Genomic DNA, 27370 nt, shown 5'->3' on the forward strand with positions numbered 1-27370 from the left:
TATACAGCAACGTCAAAACATAATATAATTACTTCTTCGAACCGCTCCTTTTTTCATTTGCGCAAGGCGGTTCCATGTAGTCGCCGCGTCCCAAATAATTAGCCAACAACCTTTTCAATTCAGCGTTTTCTTTTCTAAGTTTAACGACATCGTCGCATACAGCTTTGCGATCTAAAAATTGGTAAACGGCATGGCGTAGTTTTGCGGCAATTTGATCGCATCATTGCTACCTTTCAGAATTTCGTGATACTTCTTCAGGCCTTCCAATAAGGCATCCCAAGTCCGAACTCTGTCATCGGTGAAGTTCATTTTAAATTTTTCCCAATAGCTTTTGATGTCCTGCTCCGACAGACATCTAGATATCGTAAGGCGCTTCTTTTGCAATTGCTCTCCGATAGTAGGCGCTCTGCAAAATTTCAAATACTTAATTAATTGATAATTAATACAAATTTATAACACAAAATTTGTTAATATAGATGTACTGTATGCCTTAAAATGGTTGCTGTTATGCACCCAATATTCTTCTTTCATATTCTTTTAGCATACATAATAGTTCAAGGCAAAATTCCGTTTGAGACACCAAGATTTGATAGCATTCCATGCATGTGCGGCAAAGAATATATTGGTCCGACAGGGCGAAAAATATCAACTTAGGCCTATGACAAATAAACTCATCAGCAGTTGCGAAACATAATAATGAAATCGGAAATCAATGACTAACGTAAAATTCTTGCCTGTAATCAATAATACTAAATGAACAAAAATAATCAAACAAGGAAAAAGCTGAAAATGCTTATAAATCTCTAAAGAACCAAACAATCCTGTTTGCTTACGTTGCGCCAATCATCCTGTTGGCTTCTTCAGAGCTTAACTGAACAGTGTCATTCAAGTTTGATTTATAAACAACCAACGCAGCAGGAATTCGGAAGATTTGTAAATAATATTACAGTAGCCTGTGGAATTTTCTTTGAAAAACCAAAAAAAGGTTTGTCTCAGGTCTCGCACCAATATTAGAATCAGTCATCCGAGACAACGTTCATGCCCTTCCCAAAGCTCCGCTCCCAGCAAAAATATATAAGCAGATACAGAGTAGCATGCGAGCCAGTTTCAGTTAAACACTGAAGAAGCCAAAAGGATAATTGGTAAAACGTCAGCAAGTTCGATTTATCAACAACTGAGGGCAGGAGGAATCCAGAAAATTATTAAATAGTATAAACTGTACATTACCGTAAGCTGTGATGCACAATCTAGTTCTACATCGATTGACTGTGCATTTCCCTGTACCTGTTTGCAACGGTTATCTTGATATCTTATATATTCAAGGATAGCCCAAATTTCTTTTTAGTCAGCATTGCTTTTGGCAAAGAATGACATGTTCTTAATTGTAGGTACTTAGAAAAAGTTAAAGAACCCTTTAACTGGCCATTCAGATCATACGATTTGTAGCTCCTGGGTTTTCCTCTGTGTGTTTATTAAGTTCGTACAAAAAAAACTGGCATATAGAAGTAATTAGTGCTATGATTTTGCTTACCTTCAATTTACATTTCTTGTTTCTTGTAGGATAAATATAGTCAATGAAGGCAGTATTATTCTACATCTTGGCATCATAAATAACACAAATTGTCTTATTTAAAAAAGAAAAAAATATGTTGTTTTGGTTAAATTGGTAGTTAGCATTATTTTGCTTCTATTTAGGATTTAAGCGTTTATCAAGATTCAAAAATGTTAAAATCCAAGGAGTCCCTTAACTCATTTGACGTAGATAAAACCAAAAACACATCTAATTTGATAAAAAAATAAGATAATCGTTGAATACGTTGGCTGGTATGTTTGCAAATTACATTGTTGGTCCCTTTTTCCTTGCTGGAAATGGAACCGGTCTTCTCAGTTGACCGTCAGTCTCAAAAACGAGCTGTTAACAAAATAAATAAGAACTAAAAGTTCAGATTTTCACGAAATTATATATTTTCACATGACAATTGTTTCGACAACACCGTGTCTTTATCAGATTTGATAAAGACATGGTGTTGTCGAAACAATTATCATGTGAAAATATACAACTTCGTTCGAACTTTTAGTTATTATTTATTTTGTTAAATGGATTTTCATCAAGTAAAAGCCACCTCAGTTCAATTTACGAGCTGTTAAACATACGTTTTACAATACTCCCATGAAAAAAAATTGAGTGGAGTGGGGTCCGGCCAAATATGGGGGCTTTTCGTGCCACCCAACTTTTTCTAATGATTGCAAGCGCTAAGTTTCCAAAGCCAAAGCAGAGTTACGAGGACCATTGCAAAAAAGGGGTCTATAAAATATGCAGCAAAAATCCCAACCTACATATTTTTTTCTGTCGATCTTTGTTTCCTCCACTTAGGTCACCATGGCGCCGCGCACTACTTGCTGGCGTCGCTGCCGGCAAGTACGTGAATCGCTTGTCAGTGAGCTTGTGTTTTTCGTAGCGACCGGAGTGCTTCAAGTGTTAGGTGAACAAAAGCGAAAGTAAGAGTGGTACCTGAAATGAACACATCTAACGAGGTAGGTTTTTTATCTTAGTAGGTAAAAAATAGAAGAATGGACAAATAAGAATAAGGTGCAGCGATCTTTTCAAATCCTGCTAGTCCATATTTCCTTTAAGTAGTAAGAATGGCATCGGAGTCAATTTCGTAAAAATTTGTCCAATCTAGAGCCGCAAATGTCTTTATTTCGGCAGTGTGGCATTTATTTAGAACCATATGCGGTCCCTTTCCCGTACGGCACTATTAGTCGGCCTTACGGCTCCATTTGCCAGCCTTGGGCCTCAGGTTTTCAGCATAATCGTTTTTAAAATGAGCCATATGGATTAAAGTTCCAGCCGTTATGTATAATAAAAACAGTTTCGCCTACAGCTAATGTTGAAATTTATGATTGTACCAGTGACTCGGGTTACCTCAATTGGGAGAACTTCATGACAGTAATATTGATGGAATTGATGATGATACAATTCTTCTTCGGCTAAAGCAGTTAGCTGTAGAGTTTCTTCCCAATGGCTGGAGGGATTGGTAGGAGTCTGTTTTGGAGAGAATTGACCAGCAAATCGATCCCCAGCTTCTGAATAAGGTTAGGTTTGCATTGCCAACTGTTGGCATTGCAAGGGCCTTCAACCCTCAAGCGCCCAAGTCTTATCGAAAAGCTCTATAGGAATATTAAAGTCAAGATGCTTCGCTGGAATTTTTATCGAGTTTTTAGTCCTCCCTCTCTCTTCATGCGAATTAGGGGATCGCATCGGCAACATCAACTAGTCTTGCAATCTATTAAAAATTTAAAGCTCCTATTACTCTCCCGAAAGGAATCATCGGTAAGTCTGGCTGGAGGAGAGTCAAATGCCGAATCAACGGTATTGTCGCCAAGGCTTCCGGTCCAGAAAAAATTCTTATCGTCCTGTATGGAAGATTTAGAGGCAAAGTTTCAGAATTCTCAAGCCTTGTTAGAAGCGAAACGTTTTTACAAACTCTGCTGTAAATACTTCAAGATGGAAAAAAGATGATAAACAATCCGATTCTTTTTCAGTTGAAAAAAAGAGGGATAATTTAGCGTTCGATTTTTCCCTTGCCACCAAAGAGCAGAAACCTGTTATTCCTGTACCAGATCCCAATTTAATGGTACAGAGCTCATGGGACAAAATTAGATATGCAAGATATGGAGGTTCACGAAAGACTCCATGCCGCTCCTGTGTTCTCTAGTTTACAAATCAACGCTGGTCTACCACCTAATAATAACTCTTATTGCGATTTATTGACTAAAATGGAACCCTATGTCATGCTTTACTTAAGCAGCATCAGTGTTTTCAACAAACCGTGTCTAATCTAATAAATAAATATCCAGAGGCAGCCGGAGATGTTAGGGCACCTCAGTCCGCGTTTCGCCTACTGTCTGATGACCTGTTGCAGTATGTGTGTGGTAGAAGGGCGGAAATTATTAAGTTGAGCAGGAAGAATCACATAGTAGCTGACCGTCCGTAGCTTCAATGCTGCAAAAGATTACCCCATCAGCAACTCATTTGTTTGAAGATGAAAGAGTTGAAGTTATGCGTCGAGAATTTGGTCTTGGAAAACTCCCGACAGAGACATTTCCCTTACCAGTCTTGTCGTTTTACTTCTAGAGAGTCTAAGCAACGAAAGGAGAATTCGAAACCGATCCCTAGAGCTGCATATAAGAGAAATCGTCAACATGACAAAAAAAAATTGCTTCGACTAGCAAAACTGTTAACTCTAGCGGCGCTAGTCGGCGTTTTTCACCTTTCGACATTTCCAGCAGGTCAGCCAGATTCGGCAATAAAAAGATGGGAAACAATGGGAGCTTCAAATACAATATTAAAGATGATTGTAGGTTATTCAATCCTATTTATTCGAAAACCTCCATTGATCCCATTTTCGCCCCTAGATTGCAAAGCATTTCAAACGAAATCATTCCGGAAGGTGGAAATAGAAATTCAAAGTTTATTGGAAATGGGCGCTTTGAGAAGAGTCGATTTCGGAACAGAAACCATGTTTCTGATTTTGAAGGAAAATGGGTCAATGCGTCCAATCTTCAATTTAAAACGCCTGAACGCTTACGTGTCTCCACCAAGGTTTCGGTTGATCAGTCAATTAGAGATTCCGTTCTTCCTACAAAGGAACGATTACTTGATAAAATTTGATATACCTCAGGCTTATTTTCACGCACCAATGAAAGAATCGCACAAAAGGTTTCTAACCCTGTCCTATAAAGGAAAAACTTATTCTATGGCGTGTCTTGCATTCGGTCTGTCGACGGGTCCGGTGGCTTTTTCAAAAATAACTAACGGGATAGCAGAAATTCTACGACTGTTTGATTGCCAATCAGCATTGCGACGTTTTACTAAGACAAGGAAAGTTAGCGGTAAACATTTTCACATTCCTTGCATAAATGAAAAAGTCAATTCAAAAGCCCTTAAGAGAAATGGAGTTTTTGGGAATAACCTGGAATACAAACAAAAACATAAAATACTTATCCCAGAAAAAACAATTTTCTGTGGTCATGGAGAAGTGCTAAATCAATTTTGGTCAGTCTAAATTTTGCAAGCTTCGTAGTCCCGTTAGGGCGTTTACGCTGCAGACGGATGCAAAGTTACAATCGCAAACTCCCATCCAGACCACCGGACAAATCATTGCCAATAAAATCCCAAATTTTGAAAGACTTTGCTGGTGGACGAAAGCACTAAATTCGAAGTTCAGCAATATTTTCCGTCAATGCAGATCCATATCTGGCAACAGACGCATCGGATCTGGGTTGGGGCACACAACTTGGAGACGAATTGATGGCCGACACTTGGACAGCTCAACAAAGTCAGTGGCATATAAACCGAAAAGAGCTTTTTGCGATTCTAATGAGCATAAAGAAAAATCTGTCAATTTTGAGAAACAAGTCGATTTTAATTCAATCGGACAACCGAAGGGTGGTATCATATCTGCCAAATCAGTAAGTAACGAAATCTGTGTCCTTACATCTATTGACGGAAAGGCTCCTAAGTTTAGCATTCCGCTTCAACATTTCTGCCGATTATCGATTCACTGTCTCGCCTATAGTCACTGGCGGATTGGCATCTGTCGAAAGAATTGACAAGAATAATTTTCAGGAAGTGGGGAGTTCCCCAAGTCGATCTTTTTGCGACAGCGGTAGTTCAATCTTACCTAAGCCACTCAATAGACAAGAAAACATTATTTGTCAACGCGTTCAGTCGGGAGTGGAGCTTCACTCTGGCCTGGATTGGACGAAAGTTTTTTGGAAACCGGACTTGGAAAACAGAGCAATAGACCATCCAATGAATCTTCCAGATCTTCATCGCAACTCCAATGTCTTGAGGACGGACAAGCCTCCACAAAACGTACATCTATTGAAATTATTGGCCTGGAAAGTTTTGGGTGGAAAATCATTTAGAAAATTAGAGTCAGGAGGAAGTCGACTTATTGTATTCTTCTTGGAGAAAGTCAACCCTGAAAATCTATAGTGCTTCCTGGAAAAAATTGATAGAATGGGCTCAGGATAACCATATTTCTGGGAAAAATCCAGCACCAGTGCAGGTGGCCCTGTATTTTAGTTATCTACATAGGGTAAAGAAGATCTCGTTTAGTAGTACTCTAGTTAGTGATTGCTACTTTTGCTAATCCTACTCGGGGTTCGATGTTGTCATCAATCCCTCCAGTTAAACAAATGCTTAAAGCGATTAGCGTAGCCAAGAAGATTAAAAATACTCCAAAATCGATTTGGGATGGGATCATATCCGCCAAGCTGTTGGCCTCGAGGCCAAGAATTCACGACTTAACTCTGTTGTCAATTGACTCTGAGCATTCTGAAGACGCTGCAGATTTCATAATTTTTTGGCCTCGGTTTCGCTCAAAGACAGACCGCTCTGACTTTCGTCAGTCTGGTTGGAAGATCTTAGATTCTCCCGATGCGGAATTTAGTATACCAATTTGGATACGAAAGTGAATACAAGTATCTAGCTTACGAAGAAAATATTTGGCTCAATACCCATTCTTCAATTTAGAGAGTATTAGCTCTTCGAAGCTCATTTACTTTTCGTTATGTTCATATTCACATAATTCGGAAGGATTCTATTTTGTTTGAATTTATTTACCACGCTGTATTGTTTGACTTTGAGTCTTGAGCTTGACCCATGATTTTAGGTCCTAGCCGGCTTATAAAACCACAGGTACTGACAAGCGATTCTCGTACTTGCCGGTAACGGCGCCACCAAGTAGCGCGCGGCGCCATGGGGACCGAAGTGGGGGAAACAATGCTCGACAAAAAGTAAGGGAAACACGCACTCAGGAAGCTAGAAAAACAGAAAGTAAACCCAATGTTGATGTCTAGATATTCGATGTACTCGAGGATAATAAATAATAAACATTTTACCAGGGTATGTTTTCATTTTTCTGACACTTCCTAGTATACAATTGGCAAAATGTTCTGAGCGCTTGGCAAATTCTAAATTTTTGTTGTCAAAAACATTATTGTAACAATTTCTCATACCAGAGTCCCTTTGTTGGTACATCATCGATGTATTTGTAGTAAAAATGCTATTTAATACACGGTGTCGTTTTTTTGACGGACCATATGAAAAAATAAAGCCAATGATGATATCGCCGATACGAAAAGTCTCTCAACCCCATCATGTAGACCTCAAAAGATACCAACGAGAAAGTGACCTTTATTTTTTTTATATGGTCTTTAAATAAGACCAGAAAAAAAACGAAATTTCGTTTTTTTTGGCGTCTCTGTAGACTTGGTTTCTAATGTTTTAGTTTTCTCAACAGCACGTTATTAATCTTAAAATTTTGCGACCTATTTTTCTGACCTAACCATCTTCTATTTATTACTACAATTCAATGCATTACATTGAACTGAATTGAATTTTGTGTTTAATTTCCTTAATCAGGACCTTCGAGCAGATAAAAACGTTAATAACATTAATACAGTCATGACCATTTATCGTGTATCGGACTATTAGTTTTACAGTTCAAAAGCGACTTAAAACTCTTTCGCATTAAGAAACAGATCATACTCATCATCAGAAAGTGTCCAGAACGCGCTTTATCAAATTCAAATTCTGTGATCGATATTTTTGCAAAAAATTGCAGAAAATTAGAAAACTAAGTTAGTCCCATACCCAGTTTTTGCGACGTAATACGATGTCACGAATTCCCTAAGAGCCCTCAAAACGTAAACGGAACTGATGATCAAAGGATGGTTGAACTGGCAGGATGCGTACTCTGATATTTTGGCCAAGGACACACGTTTGCGATCCCTGGTTTTTCTCCCGGACGACACGCTAAAATTTGTTATTTAGTTTTATTCGCAATTTTCGCTAGCTAAGAAGCGTTTTACTACTGATCGCCTATAGCCGCACCGCAAATATCCTCCGCGTCTTCGGATCTATCGAATAGATCGTCGTCGATGGTTTCGTCGGGGACAATCAGCTCGGAGAGTATATTTTCGATGACGTCATCTGTCGGACGTATCGCCTCCAACACGTCGTCCAGCTCAGGTATTTGGAGTGTTTCCGAATCTCCGAACTCTTAAATTACGAACACGAATGACATACTCACTGCGTGTCACAGAATTTGCAACATCCGGTAAAAACGACTTTGTCAAACAGTATACAAAAATATTTCGCTTAATTTTGAAAAAGGTTGTGTGGCATGCTAAAAGGATATTTATCGAAAGGGAAATTTTGTGTATTGATAATAAATCGAAAAAATCTGGGATGTAATTAATGGAGAATCCAAGAATACGAATCTTGAAAGGTCTAAATGGTTCCCAATGATTTCAATGTCAATAAATTCAGTAATTAATTTTTTAAACGTAGTTAATACAATAAATTTCGATAAAACTAATGCATTTTGATATAAAAGCAACAGTGCGAACGTTATATCTTTTCTTATGAATTGTAATAGCAAGAACGCGATAATCACCACTGATAAGGCTCTAAAATCTAAGAACTTTGCGAGATACGATGGAATTTCTTCTGAATTCCTAAAACCAACACTGGACGCTGTAGCTGAGGAATTTACTGCTTGGTTAAATAAATTTACTTTACTTTACTTTGTACTTCTAATAGAAAGTCTAAGGATAAGAAACTTGAAAGTTTAAAGGGCTTAACAACTGACCAATGAATTTAACATTAATGAAAACACAACATTCCCCAACAACAACATGGTACTAAAAATATTTTTAAATCAAACGGGTTTCAAAACCATACATTACCAAATCACACGAAATTATTGTTTGTTGATTCCGGTCCTACTGTAGATTGTTTTACGCATGAGAGAACAGATCGAAACGATTAAACTTTTGAATAAAAACACTGAATGTCCCCGGTATAAATATTTCGTTAAAATAAGTCATGTGATAATGAATCTTGTAAACGTTGCGGTTCTCTTTATATGAATCCCGTTGACGAGACAGAAGTATATAGTGCATTCCTCTCCCTTAATAAATCACCATCAACTGACATTTTGGTAGCCTGTTGATAACTCCTTTGACTTCATTGATTAATAAGAGCTTTCTCACTGGCGTGTTTCCTTCTAAATTTAAAATTGACAAAGTTCAAACGCTTTTAAAAAGGAGAGATCCCGACAATGCCGTCCTATTAGCATAGTTCGTTTATTTGGGAAGACGTAATTTGTTGAATCAGGGCCAGTTTGGTCTTAGAGTTGGATATTCTACGACAAAAGCCCTATTAAGAATCTTGGAGCGTCGAGGGGCTCGACTCCGGGCTTCACAGTGTCATAACACCATGCGAATTGTCCGAAGCCTTTGACCGCGATGATATTTTATGGAAAAAATTAGAACACTATGGAATAAGGGGCATGCCTTTGAAATTTCTCGAAAATTATCAGAAAAATTGATCTCAACTGGTTTTCTTTAACAACAAACTTTCAACCGCCCAGGAAATATGGAAGTACCGCAAGGCTCAATTTTGGGTCCGCCATTATTTATCGTATATGTGAATGACTTGAATAATTTTCTGATTTCTGTCAAAAGTGCAACGAAAGAATATCTGCTTGCTCATTACTTTTATTTAGTTCAGTTTATTTGAATATTTCTGTCACACATAACATATGTTCTATGTGTTTCTATTTAATTGTTTTACATTTATATTGTTTTAACTTGGTCTTGGCACAAACATATAGCCTGTGATAGTTAAGATTTATTAACATATATTAATATTTTATTGTGATGACGAAACCTTAAATTTGCCGATAAATAAAGTTTTTATTCTCATTCGTAAAGAATGTTTAACAATAATAGGCAGAGTCTATATCCAGCGTGGTTATACAATTCGTACTAAGCACAGAACCAAGTCATTTTCTTATTTATTAATCGCTGCCTGACTTTATTTTTCATTTTATGAAATGGTTTATCGCTAAATTCAACAGGTAAAATGTTCGATACGATATCGATTTGTTTTTTAACATTTTGTTAGTCTTGCATTTGAAATAAAACGGTTAGTATTTTGTGCGTGTCTCGTGATATTTTGTGTTATTCTATGCAATTATTTTTGATTTTCTTTTGGATCTCAGTTAAATAGTAGATATTTCATCCGATCAAGATCTCTAGTTCTTACATACATTAAAAAAGGTTCAAGAAGAAGAAGAAGATTAAGTTTATCGATGAGGGTGCATTCAACACCAGAGTTCTATCATTTCAAAATTGTAGATACTGCGCCAGAGAAAATCCCCACTTGGTTATAAATTCCAAAGATCAATATTGTCAATCTCTTGAAGAAACAGTACTTTTGAATTCTGGCATCCGAGATTTGCTCGATTTTTATTGTTAGAGAGTGATAAAAAATAAAGTTTTATAATAAACCAGGCCCCGGAAATCGAGACAATCTTTGTGCCAGAATAAGACAAGTCTGTCAAGAAATTAGGATCGCAGAACTTAGACGAGTATTCAGGCGGAATCTTAAAAGAATTGAAAAATGTATTCGATTAAATGAAGAACTAATCGAGCAGTAAGTTATCATTTGTGCTTTAATTATTTTCTTAAAGTGAACTTACTAAAAATTATTGTTTTCTTAAAGTTGTCGTTGTTGGTGTTATTATTTTAGTAAAGAGTTAAAATTACATGAATTACACTATTAAATTGACCATATTGTAGAGATTTTTCTTTCCATGGCGCAGTACTTTGTCAAACAAAAAAAATAAACTTTTAATAATTTTGAATATTGACCAAAATGACGAAAAAATTAAAAATGCTAATTTTGCAAAACTTCAAAAATATATTCATTTAAATAACCAAAACATAGGGATATCTTTATCTTAGTTGCGATACACTACAAAAAAGTTTTATAGTTTTTCTTAATTTCAACTTAAAATTATATTAAAAGAAAAAAAATCTTTTTTTTTCTATTTTTAGGAATCATGTGTTTGTCCAATTTATTTTCAAATATTTTAAAAATAAATAGACGGTATACTTAGTGTTTATTAAGTTTTTTTATTTGAAGAAAAAGAAAAAAGTTCGTACATAAAAGTTTTATAGTTTTTTCTTAACTTTAAGAAATTTTTATGAACAAAAAAAATAGTATAAAAAGAATCTCAGGCAAAGTTACATTTTTTAAAATGGTACAAACTGTCATGTGAATGCGGTAAGGTTATGTGACATTTTGAGGTTTCTCCGAGGTAAAAAAGCATGGCGTTGTTTATAAGTGCAAATTCATTGTGGTATAGTTGAAAATAGCTCGTTAAATTCTTATAATGAAAATCAAAAATTTGACATTAGACGTTTATTTAAAAAAAAAACAATACAAAACGATAATGGAATTATTTGTAATATGTTTTAAATGTTTCGTGGATACTTCCAGTCGATTAAAATGAAGAGTTACTTTTTTACTTTTATAGATATGAAAGATCTTGTTTCAAAAAAAATTCATGTTTTGTATTAATTTATAGAAAATTCTGGACTGTCCATTGAAACTGTTAGAAATTATTTTGAAAAGTCAAAAAACATCATTCAACTCTTAAGAAATATGGATACTGCCCCTAAAAAATTTTACGCTTTCAAGAATTGACTTTTTTGCGGTTTTTGCGAAGGATATATATATGATGGGATAATTTCAAGAAGATCCTAATATTATTGTGCACTGGTGAGACCACCTTTACCACTGCTGGAATATTTAATAGGCACCTTAACTCAATTTAATACCAACAAGACGGCAAGACCAATTTACCTAATTGCCGTTTTCAAACATGGATTGGACGATATGGATACATGGATACTTTTTAGAAATTTTAAGGAAAAAGTCTACGCAGAGAGAAATCGAAACATGGATGACTTACAATCAAGACACACTCGAGACCCTTAGTTTTTAATAATTGCCATTAATGAAATTCCTGCTGATAAAATTAAGTGTTTTGAGAATAATGGAGGACACATAGCATATTTATAAGATTATTTTTCTATGTATTTTAGTTTTTTTTTCTCTAAATTTGTTTTTTGAATATCTAAAAGTGCTTCTTAATGGCACTAGTTCGCCAAATTATTCCCTGTATTCTCTGTATGTACGTATTATTTTCATAAAAAAAATTATTATAATTATATAAAAATATAATAATTATAATAATATTATAATTAAACAGTTTTTTTCAATTATATAAGAACGAATTTGCACTTATAAACAATGCGATACTTTTTTATATAGTTATTTATATTTATCAGGTGTTGGAATTTCGGTGTTACACAAGTATCTTTGAAATTGGTGATCGCTATGTGGAAAGTATCTTACTCGAAAACATGGACGACAGCTGGGAACTGTGGGAATAGATTTTGCTCTCTGTTTTCGTTGTACCGCTTAGTGTAGAACTCTGGCAGACTGGACAAAACGTGTACGGCAAGAAATGGTTCACGAGAACGTTTATGTAGGATTGGTCTTCAATACCAAGCGCCTAAAAAATTTTGTCAGTCACAACGCTTGTAATCAAAGGAAAAAAAAGAGACAGTTACATTTATGTTTTGTGGATAATTTAATTTATTTATAAATAAGTAATTATAAGTAAATAAAATAAAATGAATAAGCTATTGCGCATTGCAAAGCAAATACTAATTAAACATTTTTGAAAAATTCGCATTATTCTGAGACGCAATAAAAAATCTTATAGAAGAAATAACAACGTTGTAGCCTGATACTTATTCTGAATTCTAGGCAAAATGGTATATAAGAAACATTTCATCATTTTTCTGATGCCTTGTCAAATAGAAAAAATGCAAAGGGTACCTTAAAATTCAAACTCCTCAAAATGATGCAGTACCTCAAAATTTTCCGTTTCACCAAAAAATTTTATTAGCAAATATCGCGATAACTACATATTTCTATCTTTGACGATAGGTGAGATACTTATGAAAAAAGTGCAATTTGGAAATGTTTGTCTCATGGTATAGGGTTGTTTCTCCTGGAATGGTGTTGGCTCACGTTACAAAATATCTGGTACCGTGGAACAATATATTAACACACTGGAAAATGACAACACTGCCTGGCTGCAGGATAATAATATTGATGCTTTATCGTAGCCCATACCTTAACCCAATCGAAAATCTCTGGATAATCATTCAAAAAAAAGTTAGGTTAAAGAAGTTTCTAAAATTTGGACGAACTATCCGAGGGTATGAGAGAAACCTGGACCAACATTTCACTAGAAACTAGCAAAGTTCTAATACAGTCCTTGTGTGGAAGGTGTTCTAAAGTAATTGAAGGGAACGGATAATCAAAAAAAATGCTAGAGTAAATATACGTTCCCAATCAGTTTCCCTTTTAAAAACGTAGTTTTTTTACTAAATTAGTGTCACTGTATACCAGGTTAGTAAAAAGCACCGCAACGCTTAACTATCTCCAAAACTGCCAAAACTGGAGCGATAAAATTCAATACATGCGGGTTTTTGGACATACAGAATACAAAACAAACCAAAATTAACCAGAACTAACCCAAACTAACCAAGACTAACCAAAACTAAGCAAAACAGCAGTGTTGTCAGATTTCGCGATATTTATAATTCTGGTAACCTTTTACTGATACACATTTAAAGTTTTCTATGTTTTTAGCATTTTTAGATTCCTCATGTTGTGGAGATATTTAAGCGTTCTGGTGCACTTTACTGAAAAAGCGGTGTTGCAGTAGCTCAATAATTAACAGAAACAAACTTTTGAAATTATGAGAGTAGTATAGTAGTGTCGGTTCTAAGCCACCTTTGTCGGGAAAATTTGAATTTTCGTGAATGTTCGGGTGTGTTCGGGTATGTTCGGGTGTGTTCGGGTATATTCCGGTGTGTTCGAGTGCAATCAGATATGTTCGGGTGTGTTCGGGTATGTTCGGGTGTATTCGCGTATATTCGGGTGTGTTCGGGTATGTTCGGGTATGTTCGGGTGTGTTCGGGTTAGCGTGGGAAAATTTGGAATCTTTGGGCATGGTCGGGTTGGCGCATGCATTCTCATTCGGGTTTTCGCGGAAAATCTTCGGCGTCCCCAGGCGCAGTATAAATCGTATTCGGCTATGTTCGGACTAACTCGCATATGCAGAAAAAAAGGGGAAATTTGTGGAGGGGTATGTTTAATAAATGCCGGTACGTTAACAGAAAGTTCTTAAGATTGAAGCGAAGTTGACCTGTTTAATAATAAATATGAACAACCAGGACTTTTGCATAATGGAAGACGGTAACGCGTTAAATATTTTTAATTGATTTACTTTAATACTAGCCTTATTTTAGATTTCGTTCCCTGTCTATTAATATCAGATCATCGGGTGCTTATGTCACGCTTACACCTTCATGTTCGAAAATGTCAACGTCCTTTTGCATTTCAACCTCTTCCTCTCAATTTATCCGCGTGGCTTCGACAAATCGATAACAGTTATTCGAAACCATCTGAAGATTTGATTCAGGAAGAAGAAAATGGAAAAATCGGTTAACACCACAACAATCATTCCAGTTTTCAAGGCGATTCTAAATCTACACTAATGGCGAACAATACTACTGAACGTCATCAGTTGATTCAAACAGAAAATTGATTATTCTCTACATATTCTGAATGACAAATTAAATAAATCGTTTTTAATATTTTGCCTGTTATTTAAATCCCACTGATAGAGAAAATTTTTGTCTGATATAACTAAATCTAGAAAGGTATAATGAAAATAAAAAAATATTAGGTGTCAAATTGATTTAGGAAGAGAATCATACAACCAAAGATATATAGATTGAGCGTTATTTAAGGATCACATACATTTTTCACTTAATCCTACGTTGTGATATGTACAAGATATTGGAACTGTCATACATAATTTAAACGAATCAACATTTACAATTCGAGGGCAATCAGTTTTTAAAAAGTTTCGCAGGAAAGTTTCTTTAATGTCTCCTTTAACATAAATAATATCCACTTCTTCATCAACAATATTCTTCTGTAGTATATGCTGGACTTCTTCTTGTTCACTTTTTCTATCACTATATCGCAGAGGATGATGATGCTTCTCCAAATATCGTATTTGTTTTCTGTAACACTCATCCAAATCGATGAAATGTTTAATTGTTGAATTTTTTCGCGTCAACCGAACACACCCGAACATATTCGAACACACCCGAATACACCCGGACATACCCGATTGCACCCGAACGCACCCGAATATACTCGAAGATTCAAAATTTTCACTCGCCAACCCGAACATTCACGAAAATTCAAATTTTCCCGACAAAAGTGGCTTAGAACCGACACTACTATACTACTTATGACACTTACGAGACAACAAAAGTAAATTGGGCATTCCGTTTAAAATAACATTATGACGTGCAACGTAAAAGTGAATTCTGCAAGTTCAAAAACTCCCAAAAATAGAATTTTATCGCCCCAGCTTTGGCAGTTTTGGAGATATTCAAGCGTTTCAGTACTTTTTACTAATCCTGCATATGTGAGTAAGACTCACCGAAAAAACATTGGCCAATTTTACCAAATGCTTTTGCTCCTCTTCGTAACCTTTCAGGAGATTGTTCAAACCTCTCTCAGTCAAAAACCCGGATTTGTCCGAAATACGCATTAAAATGTGTCTTATCACTCCCCGTTGAGCTTGTGCCTCTTCCTCTCTGCTACCGTCAACTTCCCGCGAGATATCTTGCGCTTTTGAGGAAACGCTCACAGTCTTTTTAATTTTTTCTGCACTGTCTTCGGCCAGTTCTAAAACATTAGAGGAAATATGAGAAAATCAAAAACTCGCTAATAACAGGTAAATACAATATTTGTTTACTCTGCGTTATTGAGCATTTGTTTATCTGAATTATATGAAATCCGTGCAAATCTGAAATCAATTCTAAGTTTTTATACGGTGGTGTCCCTTTTATTAAAGGCGCAGGAGAGAACTGCAGGTATGTATGCGTGTGAAAAACTATAGACATAAGCATATTTAGATAACGTAAAATAGGCGCGATTGCTTGTGTATACCAAGTTTTATTTTATTTGACCTTTGAATAATTTAATTTATTTAATTTATTTAATATTTAATAATTAACATTTCATATTATCGGTTCTGTCCAGTTTTGTTTTACTTTTTAAGGCATTAGGTGCAATCGAAAAATAGCGAATTATTGACTTTAGAATCTGAGGAAAAACACAAAGAGCTATAGACATTATTGGTAGATCTCAAAGTGTGGCAAAGTTTGGATTCCAAAACTATGGTAAAAAAAAACGTTCAAAGCCTCATCGTCGGTGCGCCTTCACAACAGCGCTGGTGTGTGGATATAATCTAAATTGTGATCCAAGTTTAGTCAAACAGTGGGCAGCTGAATAAAAACATTTGAAATATAAAAATTGTCTTAGTAAACACAAACATAAATTAAATCTACCTAAATTTGCAAAAATATGTAACAAAAGATGACCTTTAGCAAGATATTAAATCTTGATGCTCCCGAGAGATGTAAGTATTATTGGCATAATTTGACATTTGATTAAAAAAATAAGTGTCGAAGAATTGAAAGAGGTGGTTCAGTTATGTTGTAGGCCGGTATATGTGCCTCCTTAAAAGCCGAATCTTCTACCACTCATTACACTTAATGAAGACGAAAACATAATTTTTCAACAGGACAACGCACCCATCCATGTAGCCTGAACTTCAAAACAGCGGTTTCAAGATTTTGGTATCCGGTTATTAGAATGGCCAGCAGTTAGTCCACACCTAGATCCGATAGAGAACGTCTGAGGAGTTAATTGATATAATGCCTAAAAGACTAACAGAAGTTATAAAAAATAAATAAAAGCAGTGAGTATACAATTTTTCAGAGTTCAAATGTATAGATGGTAGGCTGTTAGAGATTTTCATCATTATTAAATATGCTATTTCTGTACCTGAACTATTTTCGAAAATATTCAATTAGTTTTAAACGAAATATTTAAATGTGCATAAGTCTATACTTTTTCATAACTTTTGAAATTTAAAATTGGAGAATACTATTTACTCATTTTGTGGATTACTTCTGCGATGAATCGAACTCCAACATATGCCACATATGCATGGAAAGCTGTAAACTACTGGTGTCTCAAACTAAATATATTTGGATAGAAGATGTTGAGAGATTTTTGGACAAGTGATGAATCTGTTTTCAACATTATATTTCTTCAGAACTGTTGATATGTGGTCGGTAATGTTTTGTAAGGAACAACTATAGTGGCAAGTGTGGGGTTGCTTTCGGACTCATTGTCTTTGAAAACTTGTGGTGAAGTGTATAGAACACTTAATATCATTAATGCTGAAATTATTAGAGAGAAGAGCAGATGTTAACTTTTAATTCTCCGTCCAGTTGATTCGGAATTGAGATGGTTTTTTAGCTTTGTAGACAAGAGGGCATTAATATATCGGTCTGTGTGCGTTAGTTTTATGTAAACTGAATGAATCATTTCAAATATCGAGTCTATCCTAAACCAAGTGCCATCTCAAACCGCAACAATCCTTAAGAAATCCAAACCTCCTAAATCTAATATTCCAAAGTAAATAATTTTAAAATCCGAGTCTCAACAAAATATTCAAAATATTCTTACAGACGGATGCTATAGTCAAGTTAAAAAAGATCCTGCGTCATCTATGGAACGCAACTTTAAATCTGGTATCGCTTATTTTCGAGCCTAAATTTGAATTGACAGACCGGTTATTGTAACAGAAGTTGGAAAACGTAACGTGTGGAGAAAAAACGCGTTTAAAAAAAAATTAAAGAGTGACAGAAGTGGCTCAAACATGAGACATGTGCACGCGTTAAGTTTATGTTTTATCAACATTTTAAACAATTGAATTAAAGAGGGTTAGATGAGTGTATCAATGCATTATAATATAATCAAACTAAAGTAAGACTGCATACAAAACTGTCTGAAATGTATTTATTGCCTATTCAATTAGGAGTGGCTTAAATGAAGGATACTTGCACAGTATCCCAAGAGGACAAACCTTTTTCAAACTCACATTTAGATCATTGTATTCCATTCATTAAATGGCGCCCATGCAAAACCACTTCAACAGAAACCAGTTTCTTGAATGTTTTTGCCTACATTTAAAGCAATAGATATGTAGTGTAGAACATAACAGGGTTTTAGGTAATTCAGGGGCCCTTTGAAGGGGTTTTCGATGCTGCGTGATATTGGAACTAAAAAATCATTACTGTCGGAAATATAATTTTGAGGAAATTGTTCATTAATTTTTATGTTGTGACTCTTATATACTCTTTGGTAAATACACATTAATATTAATTTAATTTTCATTTCTTATGTTGTATTATTAGACAATATGTACTTATGCATTTTTTATGTTTGTTTTGAACTTCAGAACTAGTTGTTATCTATTTTAGAACTTCTGATACAGTAGGGTGGCCTGAGCTGTGGTCCATACTTTAACGGTTCTATGTTGGCTCATTAATTTGAATTGATCCCTAAAATATTAAATTGTTTCCAAATGTAGATCCAGTAACGAGATTAAAAGCTTATTTTAGATAAACTCAGCTTTTAATTAAAAAAAAATTAAATGTGCAAACAATTTCGATCAGAAATTTATATCAAATACTCCACTGTGCATTCGTTGGATATTTCTCTTGTTTATGTCCGTTTTTTAAATATTTTTATATTTATACCATAAAATTTTGCGCTAAGTATGTCAGTCTTACCATAGACGAACTTTGAGTCCACCACATTAAGAGCAGTTTTGTAACTAGGCAGTGACTTCTTGTCCACAGTAAAGTCTTGAGGCGGATCCCACTCCATGCCCAATTGCTGTTCGTAGAGGATTTTGTCCGTGTCTAAAATCTGCCGCAAAATACTTTGAACGCTTTTCTTGTTCATCTCCCACACCATATGGAACTTTTCGTCGTTTACGCGTGCAAAATGATCGGCTTTGGTTTCCACCTAAAATAACAAATTGAAAAATGATTGTCAAGCAAATCTCAAGCCAGCAGCGTGACGATATTTTAACCTCTGATAAAGAAGCACTTGTTCAGAAACTCGTAGAATTAACATAAGATGATAACATGGAATACTAGGGTGCTTAAAAAATTTTAGTTTTTTTTTAGCTCTTACCATCTCAAATGTTTCTTTTTGATATAAAAAAATATCCTCACCAAAGATGAGCCCTGTAACTCAACTCTAAGGGGTCGCTTTTTTTATTTTAGTTTCCCTTTTACATGGGAAAAATTCTTTTTTCACTAAAATTTTTACAAAATACAAATTACAAAATACCAATTTATATTGTTAAACTTGAGTCTTTAAGCTTTCCAAAACCTTATAACAAAGTATGATTATCATTAAAAGAATAATAATTAGAGCTATTTAAAAATTACTAAATTGTGAAAAGGTCGTCAATGGTGTAGCATAACGAGGTGTAGCTCCGATTACTGTTTACAATCGTGTGCTTAACAAAAAATGAAGAGCAAAAACAATGTTTACTCCAATTAGTTCAAAATCACAGGCAAAAATTCGCGAATTGTACTAAAACAACACTCAGTAGTGAAAAATAAATGGTGTACCGAAAAGGCGTATTTCTCTTTCTCTAATAATATTATATTGAATTTATAATCAATAATAACCTAATCACTAAAATGGATATGTTTGATTTTTTTGTTCGATACTTTATATAAGCTAATATATAAAAAATTGTAATCGATAATTAGATGTAATAATATATATCATTCATTTTTTCAATTATCATCATGAGTTCTGCCACCCACACTACGTAGTGACAACCATTTTTGAAATTTGTAATCCATAAAAATAACACTGTCTATTCCCTGATTAAAAAAATGAATTGAAAAGTATTGAAAAAAACGACATATCAATGCTTCTAAATACTTTAAATTCCTCCTCTTATGCAGAATTGAATTTCTCAATTTTTTTTAATTTATTTTTCTAATCAGTGTTAGTTAGGATAAAAATTTTGAGAAATTATGTAGATAAAGAAGAAAAGTTCAAAATTTAGTAATTTTTAAATGGCTGTAATTGATCTTCTTATAATAATCATACTTTATTATACGATTTTGGAAAGCTTGAAAACTGAAATTTCACAATATAAATTAGTTTTTTGTAAAAAATCGCGAAAATTATACGTAAATTTAATTTTAGTGAAAAAAGATTTTTTCCCATGTTAATTAAATGGGAAACTAAAATAAAAATAACGACCCCTTAGATTTGAGCTCTAGAGCTCATCTTTGGTGAGGATTTTTTTATATAAAAAAGGAACATTTGGTAGGATAAAAAAAAAATTTTTAGAAGCACTCTAATTGAAGACGCAAACCAACACACCCAAGAAAGTATGCTACAAGCAGGAATAGAGAAATAGAAGAAAAACAAAGACCATTTGAATCCAATCTTACCTAAAAGATAACCAGAATAAATATAGAAAAAACAGAGACGTAAAAAAGATAGTAAGCAAAGAGGAGAAGGAAAATTGGAAAAATACCTGACACAACTTCGACAATAGGAAACAAAGAATAAACATAAGTGAAATAATTGTTACAAGGATTTACTCACAGGATAAAGACAAAAGTTTATAGAAGACAAGAAGTGGTCCACCACAATAACTAACATCGATATAAAAAAAGAAGATAGAAAACAGTGTAATAACTACTACGAAAAAAGGAAATAACAAACAAAGTTCAAGACCTATGTCACTGTACCCAGGAAAGAAGCACGGAAAGCGATGAAAAAACTGGTTATACCGCTAACACTTACAAATGCAATGAAGACCGTATATAAGAACAACAAAATACCCATAAAAATAAGAAACAAGATAGTGAAGAGCTTATCAATATCGAAGGGGCTATTCCAACATTATTGATGCAAACATACATTGATAACGTGGAAACGCAAATGAGAAGACATGGGGGAGTGAACATCTTTACACACTCTACATTGCAGATAACCACATGGTGATCATTGAAATTAAACTCACTTCCAATATATTTTTGTGCAACCTCTTGATGTTGTCGGAAATTTTTTTAATCGTATTCGCCGAAGCGACCTCGTACTCGTTGATCTCGTCCCGCAAACCTTTGATGATGTCCTGCAATTTGTTCATTCGCCTCTTCTGTTGCGATTTTATTATTATGTTTTCGTCCTCCCTTTTCTTCAAGATCTGGTAGTTGTACTCCAATTTTTCGCTATTTAGCAATGTCAAAGCTTTGATCCGTTCCAGCTCCCTTTGGAGAGCGTCGATGTCGTTTTCCAATTTAATTTTGATTTCTCTGAAACGTTCCTACAACAAAGAACGCGGTATAACCGCAACATTCACAAAGTAATATATCTCGTTTATTATTTGTTTTAGAGAAAACTGTTAAATACAAAAATTATGGACGACACTAAAAGTAACAATTTAAAATTATTTTCAAATTTACAGGACGATATATAAATATGTCGGAAATCAAACATATTATTTTAAATGGAACGCGCTGTCTATTATGGCATTAATAGATCTCCCTTTTATACTCATTGGCCTAATATGGGGTTCTTAGGGTCTACACTGAATGTTTTCGAAGTTATAACCATTTTTTCATATAAAATGCCCTGTGTTTACTACCTTACATTTTTTATTCATTTCCGACAGCTGTAATTTTATTATGCCAACAATTTTATAAAATGGTAAAGTCATTTTTCCAATCCTTGTCTTGAAGTTAGATCGAATCGTTTATACAGGCTAAATACCCTGCACATTATACTTGCATTAGTTACTCCTATTACTGATATTTCAATTTTATTAGGTACAGTTTGGTTTTCCCTATTTAGGAACCATCCTGTATATTTAAAAACAATTTCAAATTTTATCGTACTAAGATAATAAATGAGACAAACTATTTGTACACCTTGTATAAATAAACAATTCGGGACCATTTGCATACCTCCATAAGAGTATATTATATTGAAAAATTTTAAATGTAAAAGTATGGATGCGATGCATAGATGTGGTTTCCCCTATAGACTAAAAAACATTGTGTGCAACATGTTTGAACACTCGAATTAGTTTAAATTTGTCGATTTGCGAAATATTTTTAACCACTTCCATCGGTCATATGTTTCCTGAATCAGAATTATCAATAAAAAAACTAAAAGTAATATTAAAAAAGAAACCTGTAACGTTGGAACTAAAAAAGGAAGATTTTAAAAGCAACAGAGTGTGGTGCAAGCTAAGAATCGAGCAAAAATTACATTAATTATTGCTAACAAATGTATGTACATTGTACAGTCAGAAAAATATAAAATGACCATTAAATTAATTTAAATTCAAATTCAGTTCGTTATAAAAAAATACTTATTATTATTTCAACTTCCACTTCCACAGGCTACTGTAATACTATTTACAAAATTTCCTGCGTCGGTTGTTGTTGCTAACGTTTCGCCAATTATCCTGTTTGCTTCTTCAATGCTTAACTGAAACTCAGTTTCATTTAGGAACAGGATGATTGGCGAAAAATTAACAAGTCCGAATCAGCAACAACCGACGCAGGAATTGAAAATTCTCATCCTGTCCCTCCAATATGCATGGAAAGCTGTAAACTCCTGATATCTCAAACGGATTGTTGTCTTTGATCGAAGATGTTAAGAGTTTATGTGTTGTGTTCTTGTTATATTTTATTAAATGATAACCGATGATTTTTGGACTGGATGGTGATGCATTAAGGTATTGGAGTTAATTTAACCTTCTTCCCCAACACTTTTTAGGATTCAGAGGAATGCCACGACGTTATTCTGATTAGCCAGATTCTTTTACTGAATGACACAATGACCCAATGTTAAATCTGATTTTCTATTAGTGGGAATATCTAAGAATAGAGGATTATTATTGGTTTCTATTTCATTAGTAAAACGTATGTTAGTGTATATAGAATTTAAATGGCTAAGAAAATCTAGAAGGGATTCTTGACTATGAGGCCAAATAACAAAAGTATCATCAACGTAGCGTCTCCATAACTTTGGTTTTAGATTGAAAATGTCTAGGGCCTTCTTCTCAAAAACATCATTTACAATGACTGATGATAATGGAGAACCGATAGCTATTTCTGATATTTATTCATAAATTTGACCGTTACAAGAAAATTTGCCGATTTCTTGCAGGCGATGAGTTTAAGTACCACATTTTTAGTGCAATAAATATTTAACAAATTAAAACGAATTCAAACTGTAGGCAGACAACTAACTATAAATAGCGAAAATAAACGGAAAAAACAAAATCCAACTTTTTTTGACGCGGTTAAGTTCTCAAGGTTTTCACTGCATTGCTATTGACCATTTAATGACATAAAAAACTCATATCGTTGCATTTAATCTTTTCCCAGAAAATTATTTTATTTCCCGTAATGTCAGAAAACTCCACCTGCAAGCAAGGTAAGAAACGAACACGTATTAGCTAATTTAATAAAATCTGAACTTACAATTAAGAGTAAATTCGAGGATCTTTCAAATATGTTTATGATAAAATTAATTAAAAATAAGACTTCCCAAAATGAAACAGCATTTACAAGAGCAGATACAGGAAAGCCTGTCACAGCTAAATGAAAACTGTAATAACAGATTTATCACTTTTTAATGATAAAGGAAAATACCAACTAATAATTGTGAATCCTCAACCTCCAAAATTATATTCTTAAAAAAAATTACACTAACGGATATGCCAATTAGAGCCTGTAGTTTCTTTTGTACTAGCACCATCAGTTGAACTTTCAAGAAGATTAATGAAAATTTTAGAATATCATATTGCCTTTAAACTTAGATATGTTATCAAAAATTCGTTCGAAGTAACCAACAAGACAAAAAAGACATTAAAATTCGTCCTAAGGCGATTCTAGTTCCTTTGACGTCGAGCATTGACGTAATAAACTTAACAGACAGTACTCTCGCTCAGAGACAAATGAACCCTGTCATAAAACAAGACTTGTTAGATAGTTTAATAGTTTGTCTAGACCAAAATTATGGTGAATTTAATTATCAATTTTAATTTGCGAAATAAGGATTAATTAACTTAGTCCACTAATTGCAGAAATTTTCATCGACAATGCAGAAAATATCATAAAATATTTCTTTGGTGGGATGATGATGTTTTGCTTGTTCCCCTGAAACTACAGTCTTTTTTGAATCTTATTAACTCCATACATAACCGTATAAAATTTGCCATAGATACAGGACTAGATAACTCTTTAAACGTTTAATTTAGATTTTTACATTTACCATAAACACTCACACAAGGACAGAGTAATACATAATAACACAAATTTCCGTCACACACACTTTTATTCGCCTTTTATTCTTTTATTCACAAACTCTTTCATATAGCATTTTCCGCAGAAAAAATACCTTTTTACAATGGTTAAGACACCTCTTTGATAGATAAGATTATAACTAAAAAACAATTTCAAATAAATATCGGACAACCTAGTAAAACATTTAAGCAACGCCTTAACGAACATAAAAGAGCGTATAAACTTAAAAGTTTGGACTCTAACTATGCCATTCATTTAAATTCAGAAATGAACAAGTTTAACGATAATTTTGATATTTTACATAATGAACCAAAAAGCAAGAAATTAAATTTGTGGCATGCTATGGAGATTGACAAAATCAGACATTCGAAGAAACACCAATTGGATTTAAATAGGTCTCCGTTGTTAAATTGAAATTTATAACATCGCAACGGTAATTATTAAGATTGGATTTTGTATTAGAAACTGTCGTAGATTTTTAAATTTTAAGGTTAAACAATTACGGCCATGTCAGAAACTTGAAAATAATTTTCGGCATTTTGTCATGGCCGGTTTATCCCACTTTCTGGAATACCGGGTATATTAAACAAGCACAAAAACTATTTTTTCTACTCTCTTCTGTAAAATACCTAATTACCCATCGATCTAGCGTGCGGAAAGCGTCACTTTACACGTCAGTTGCTTTTCCCACGAATCCGAGCCACTTCGGACATTTCCGGGATTTGGGAGCAATCGGATGTTTTCGGAAATATTTCCCACGCTTTGAATTTTGACGTTTGTCAATTCTGACGGTCATGTCAGTCAATGTATTTGTGTTGTTTTGCGAAAATGTACCCAAAAACTAACGGTCGTAGAAAAAGTCACACAACACGTTCGGTACACTTTTCAACTCACTCGTTTATTAAAAACTCGCTCCGCTGCGCTCCGGTCATGTCAAATAAACTCCTGAGTCAAATGCCGTTTACCGCACTTGTTGCATCATATACTATTTTCAACGGAAATTGAGGTAATTGCACATTTGACCGTAGTTGTTAGATCTGACCAACTTTTTGGATATTGTCAAATTTAATGGTACTTTCCTCCCTGGTAAAATACATATTTTAATAAAATATATATTTTCGTATTTTATATTTTAGAACATACTTTTATGAGGAATAAGTATTATTTCTAAAATTAATAACAAAAAAGTTGCCCATATAGTTTCAACCTGCTGAGGCATATTGTCTATATAAGTCAAAGCATAAGCGTTATGCCGAAGTCAAGCGAAAACACGGAAACTTAATTATCATACTTGGAAGTCGATCCTCAATTTATCCATTCTCTGATAGTAGTCATCCAATTGTTCGAATTTTATTTCAGAATTCAAAATCTCTTGATCTTGCCTTTTTTTATACAACTCCTGCCATTTCTTGTCGGCTGCCTCGATTAAAATCTTTCTTTCTACGAGAATAACGGTTTCGATGGCTTCCAACTCCTGACGATATGCCTGGCGCATGAAGGTGATCTGCAATTGAAAAATATTTTCCTGGCGCATTCACCAGAACAACGTTTTAATCGCTTAATGTACCTGCTTTTCAACTCTCCGCGTAAGAATGTCAATATCCTCTATTTGTTTTTTCTGATCCTTGGTGAAATTATTATCCGCAGCTTTCAATTCTGCAATCAACATCGCGATGATACCGTCTTTTTGCCTGATCAACAAATCGCAGTTTTCTTTTTGTCTCATTATATCTTCATGGATGCGAAGTGGGTCGTTATATTTTTGAATTACCTTAAATCCGCAATAATTGTCTAAGATAGCTAGGAATAGTTAATATACAAAAGCGAAAAATGTACCCCCCATTTTTTCGAAATATCGTTGAACATTGTTTGCGCTTTAGCCGCCTCATCCGATAACTTTTTCAGTATTTTCTCCCGTTTCACGCTTTCGTTCTGATATCGGTTAACTTCACGGGAGTCGTTAGCTACTCTTACATTGGTAATATATTCTTCACCTATAAGAAGCGCGGAAAGATTTCACAACGATACAGGGAGGTAAACAAAAAAATAAAGTTCACTGGCAGCTACATTAAGAGCGACAATAACATTTAAAATTAACTAAAATAGTTTTGAACAACAACAAAAATGGAGTTGATTATCAGAGAGTAAATTAGAAAAGTGTAGATAAAAAATTAACAGAAAGTAACAAAGTAAATATATAACAAAGTGATGTATATATTTTACTACACAGAATATCCGGGAATTAATGACGTCAGTTGAATAGACACCATTAAGTAACAACTAAGCATTGCTATTCCCTGCTCAAAGATGTATTGCATGGTAAGTAAATGCGGAGTTCTTGACACTTAAAATTGAATTAACGTTATACCTTCAAGCATAAATTTCTCCAAAATTTCAGTGGTTTTTTGAAGTTGTGAGTAAATGGGATCGCCTTCATCGGTTGCATTTTTTTCTATTACGCTTTGTTTGCTAAAACATTACGTTTATAAATTGTCTTGGATAAATATGTTTTGAGCTATTGGAACCTCTTCTGCAAAACCTCCAACCTTCTTTCGATTCGAATCCTTCTAGCCAATTTTCTTTCGTTTGGGTCTGCTGAAGTGACTTGAGGTTCCAATTCGTCAAATTGACAAACTGTCGATGATTTGCCTAAAGCTTCTTTTTCAAGAAACTCCATATTTTAAATATACTAAGATGAATACATAAATTGTCTTCTATGTTATATTATTAAATCAATTTCTTTCTCTTAGCAACCGCACCTATCTATGGTGGTCTGTGCTGTGGTTCTTACTCAGGGCAAATGGTATTTTTTCCCTGTGTGTTCTGTGGTTGCGATATCAGTTTGAATTATACGTACAAAACATTATCATTTTATTAAAATTTAGACTGTAGCTGGAGAAAACAAGTTCTGGATATTTCTAGTTTGAATGAATGGATTAACGTGGAATGAACGCTAAAAGAAAATAGATATGTAAATGAATTTACTTGTACATTTTTTACGGATTCAAATGTTTGCTATATCTTTAATACCACGACGGATACTACTTACCATAGATAAATTCATCAATGCAAGAGATTCCGCGGCGTTGTCAAATTGGTATATTTTCGCGCAATA

At 34.2% G+C, this 27370-nt stretch overlaps 1 protein-coding gene across 2 annotated transcripts; it reads right to left on the reverse strand.

Moving 5' to 3' along the window:
- LOC132699577 (dynein regulatory complex protein 1) lies at window positions 1-26993 on the reverse strand. Of its 2 annotated transcripts, none has more exons than XM_060666372.1 (13): window positions 26781-26993; window positions 26624-26724; window positions 26092-26249; window positions 25823-26026; window positions 25547-25759; window positions 20958-21260; window positions 18682-18919; window positions 15495-15718; window positions 12287-12446; window positions 7885-8074; window positions 7667-7828; window positions 231-406; window positions 1-171 (listed from the first exon to the last, which is right to left on the reverse strand). In XM_060666372.1, the coding sequence occupies exons 1-13, from the start codon at window positions 26930-26932 to the stop codon at window positions 29-31; spliced, it is 2424 nt and encodes an 807-aa protein (XP_060522355.1). In that variant the 5' UTR covers window positions 26933-26993; the 3' UTR covers window positions 1-28. The 2 variants fall into 2 exon arrangements, with proteins under 2 accessions (XP_060522355.1, XP_060522354.1); XM_060666371.1 differs by having other exon boundaries at window positions 15471-15718.
- Between the last annotated feature and the right edge of the window lie 377 nt (window positions 26994-27370).

This window comes from Cylas formicarius, unplaced genomic scaffold (genome assembly GCF_029955315.1).
Source record: "Cylas formicarius isolate icCylForm1 unplaced genomic scaffold, icCylForm1.1 PGA_scaffold_3__17_contigs__length_32017465, whole genome shotgun sequence".
Taxonomy (NCBI): domain Eukaryota; kingdom Metazoa; phylum Arthropoda; class Insecta; order Coleoptera; family Brentidae; genus Cylas; species Cylas formicarius.

What these genes read in the sequence shown, in the direction of transcription:
- LOC132699577 (XM_060666371.1), bottom strand. Translation starts at nt 26,932, where the DNA reads ATGGAGTTTCTTGAAAAAGAAGCTTTAGGCAAATCATCGACAGTTTGT. An exon ending in GGACTCAAAGTTCGTCTATG is followed by an intron (nt 15,719 to 18,681) that starts GTAAGACTGACA and finishes CTAATGTTTTAG; the next exon opens with AACTGGCCGAAGACAGTGCA. An exon ending in TATTACGTCGCAAAAACTGG is followed by an intron (nt 407 to 7,666) that starts GTATGGGACTAA and finishes GAAATTTTGCAG; the next exon opens with AGCGCCTACTATCGGAGAGC.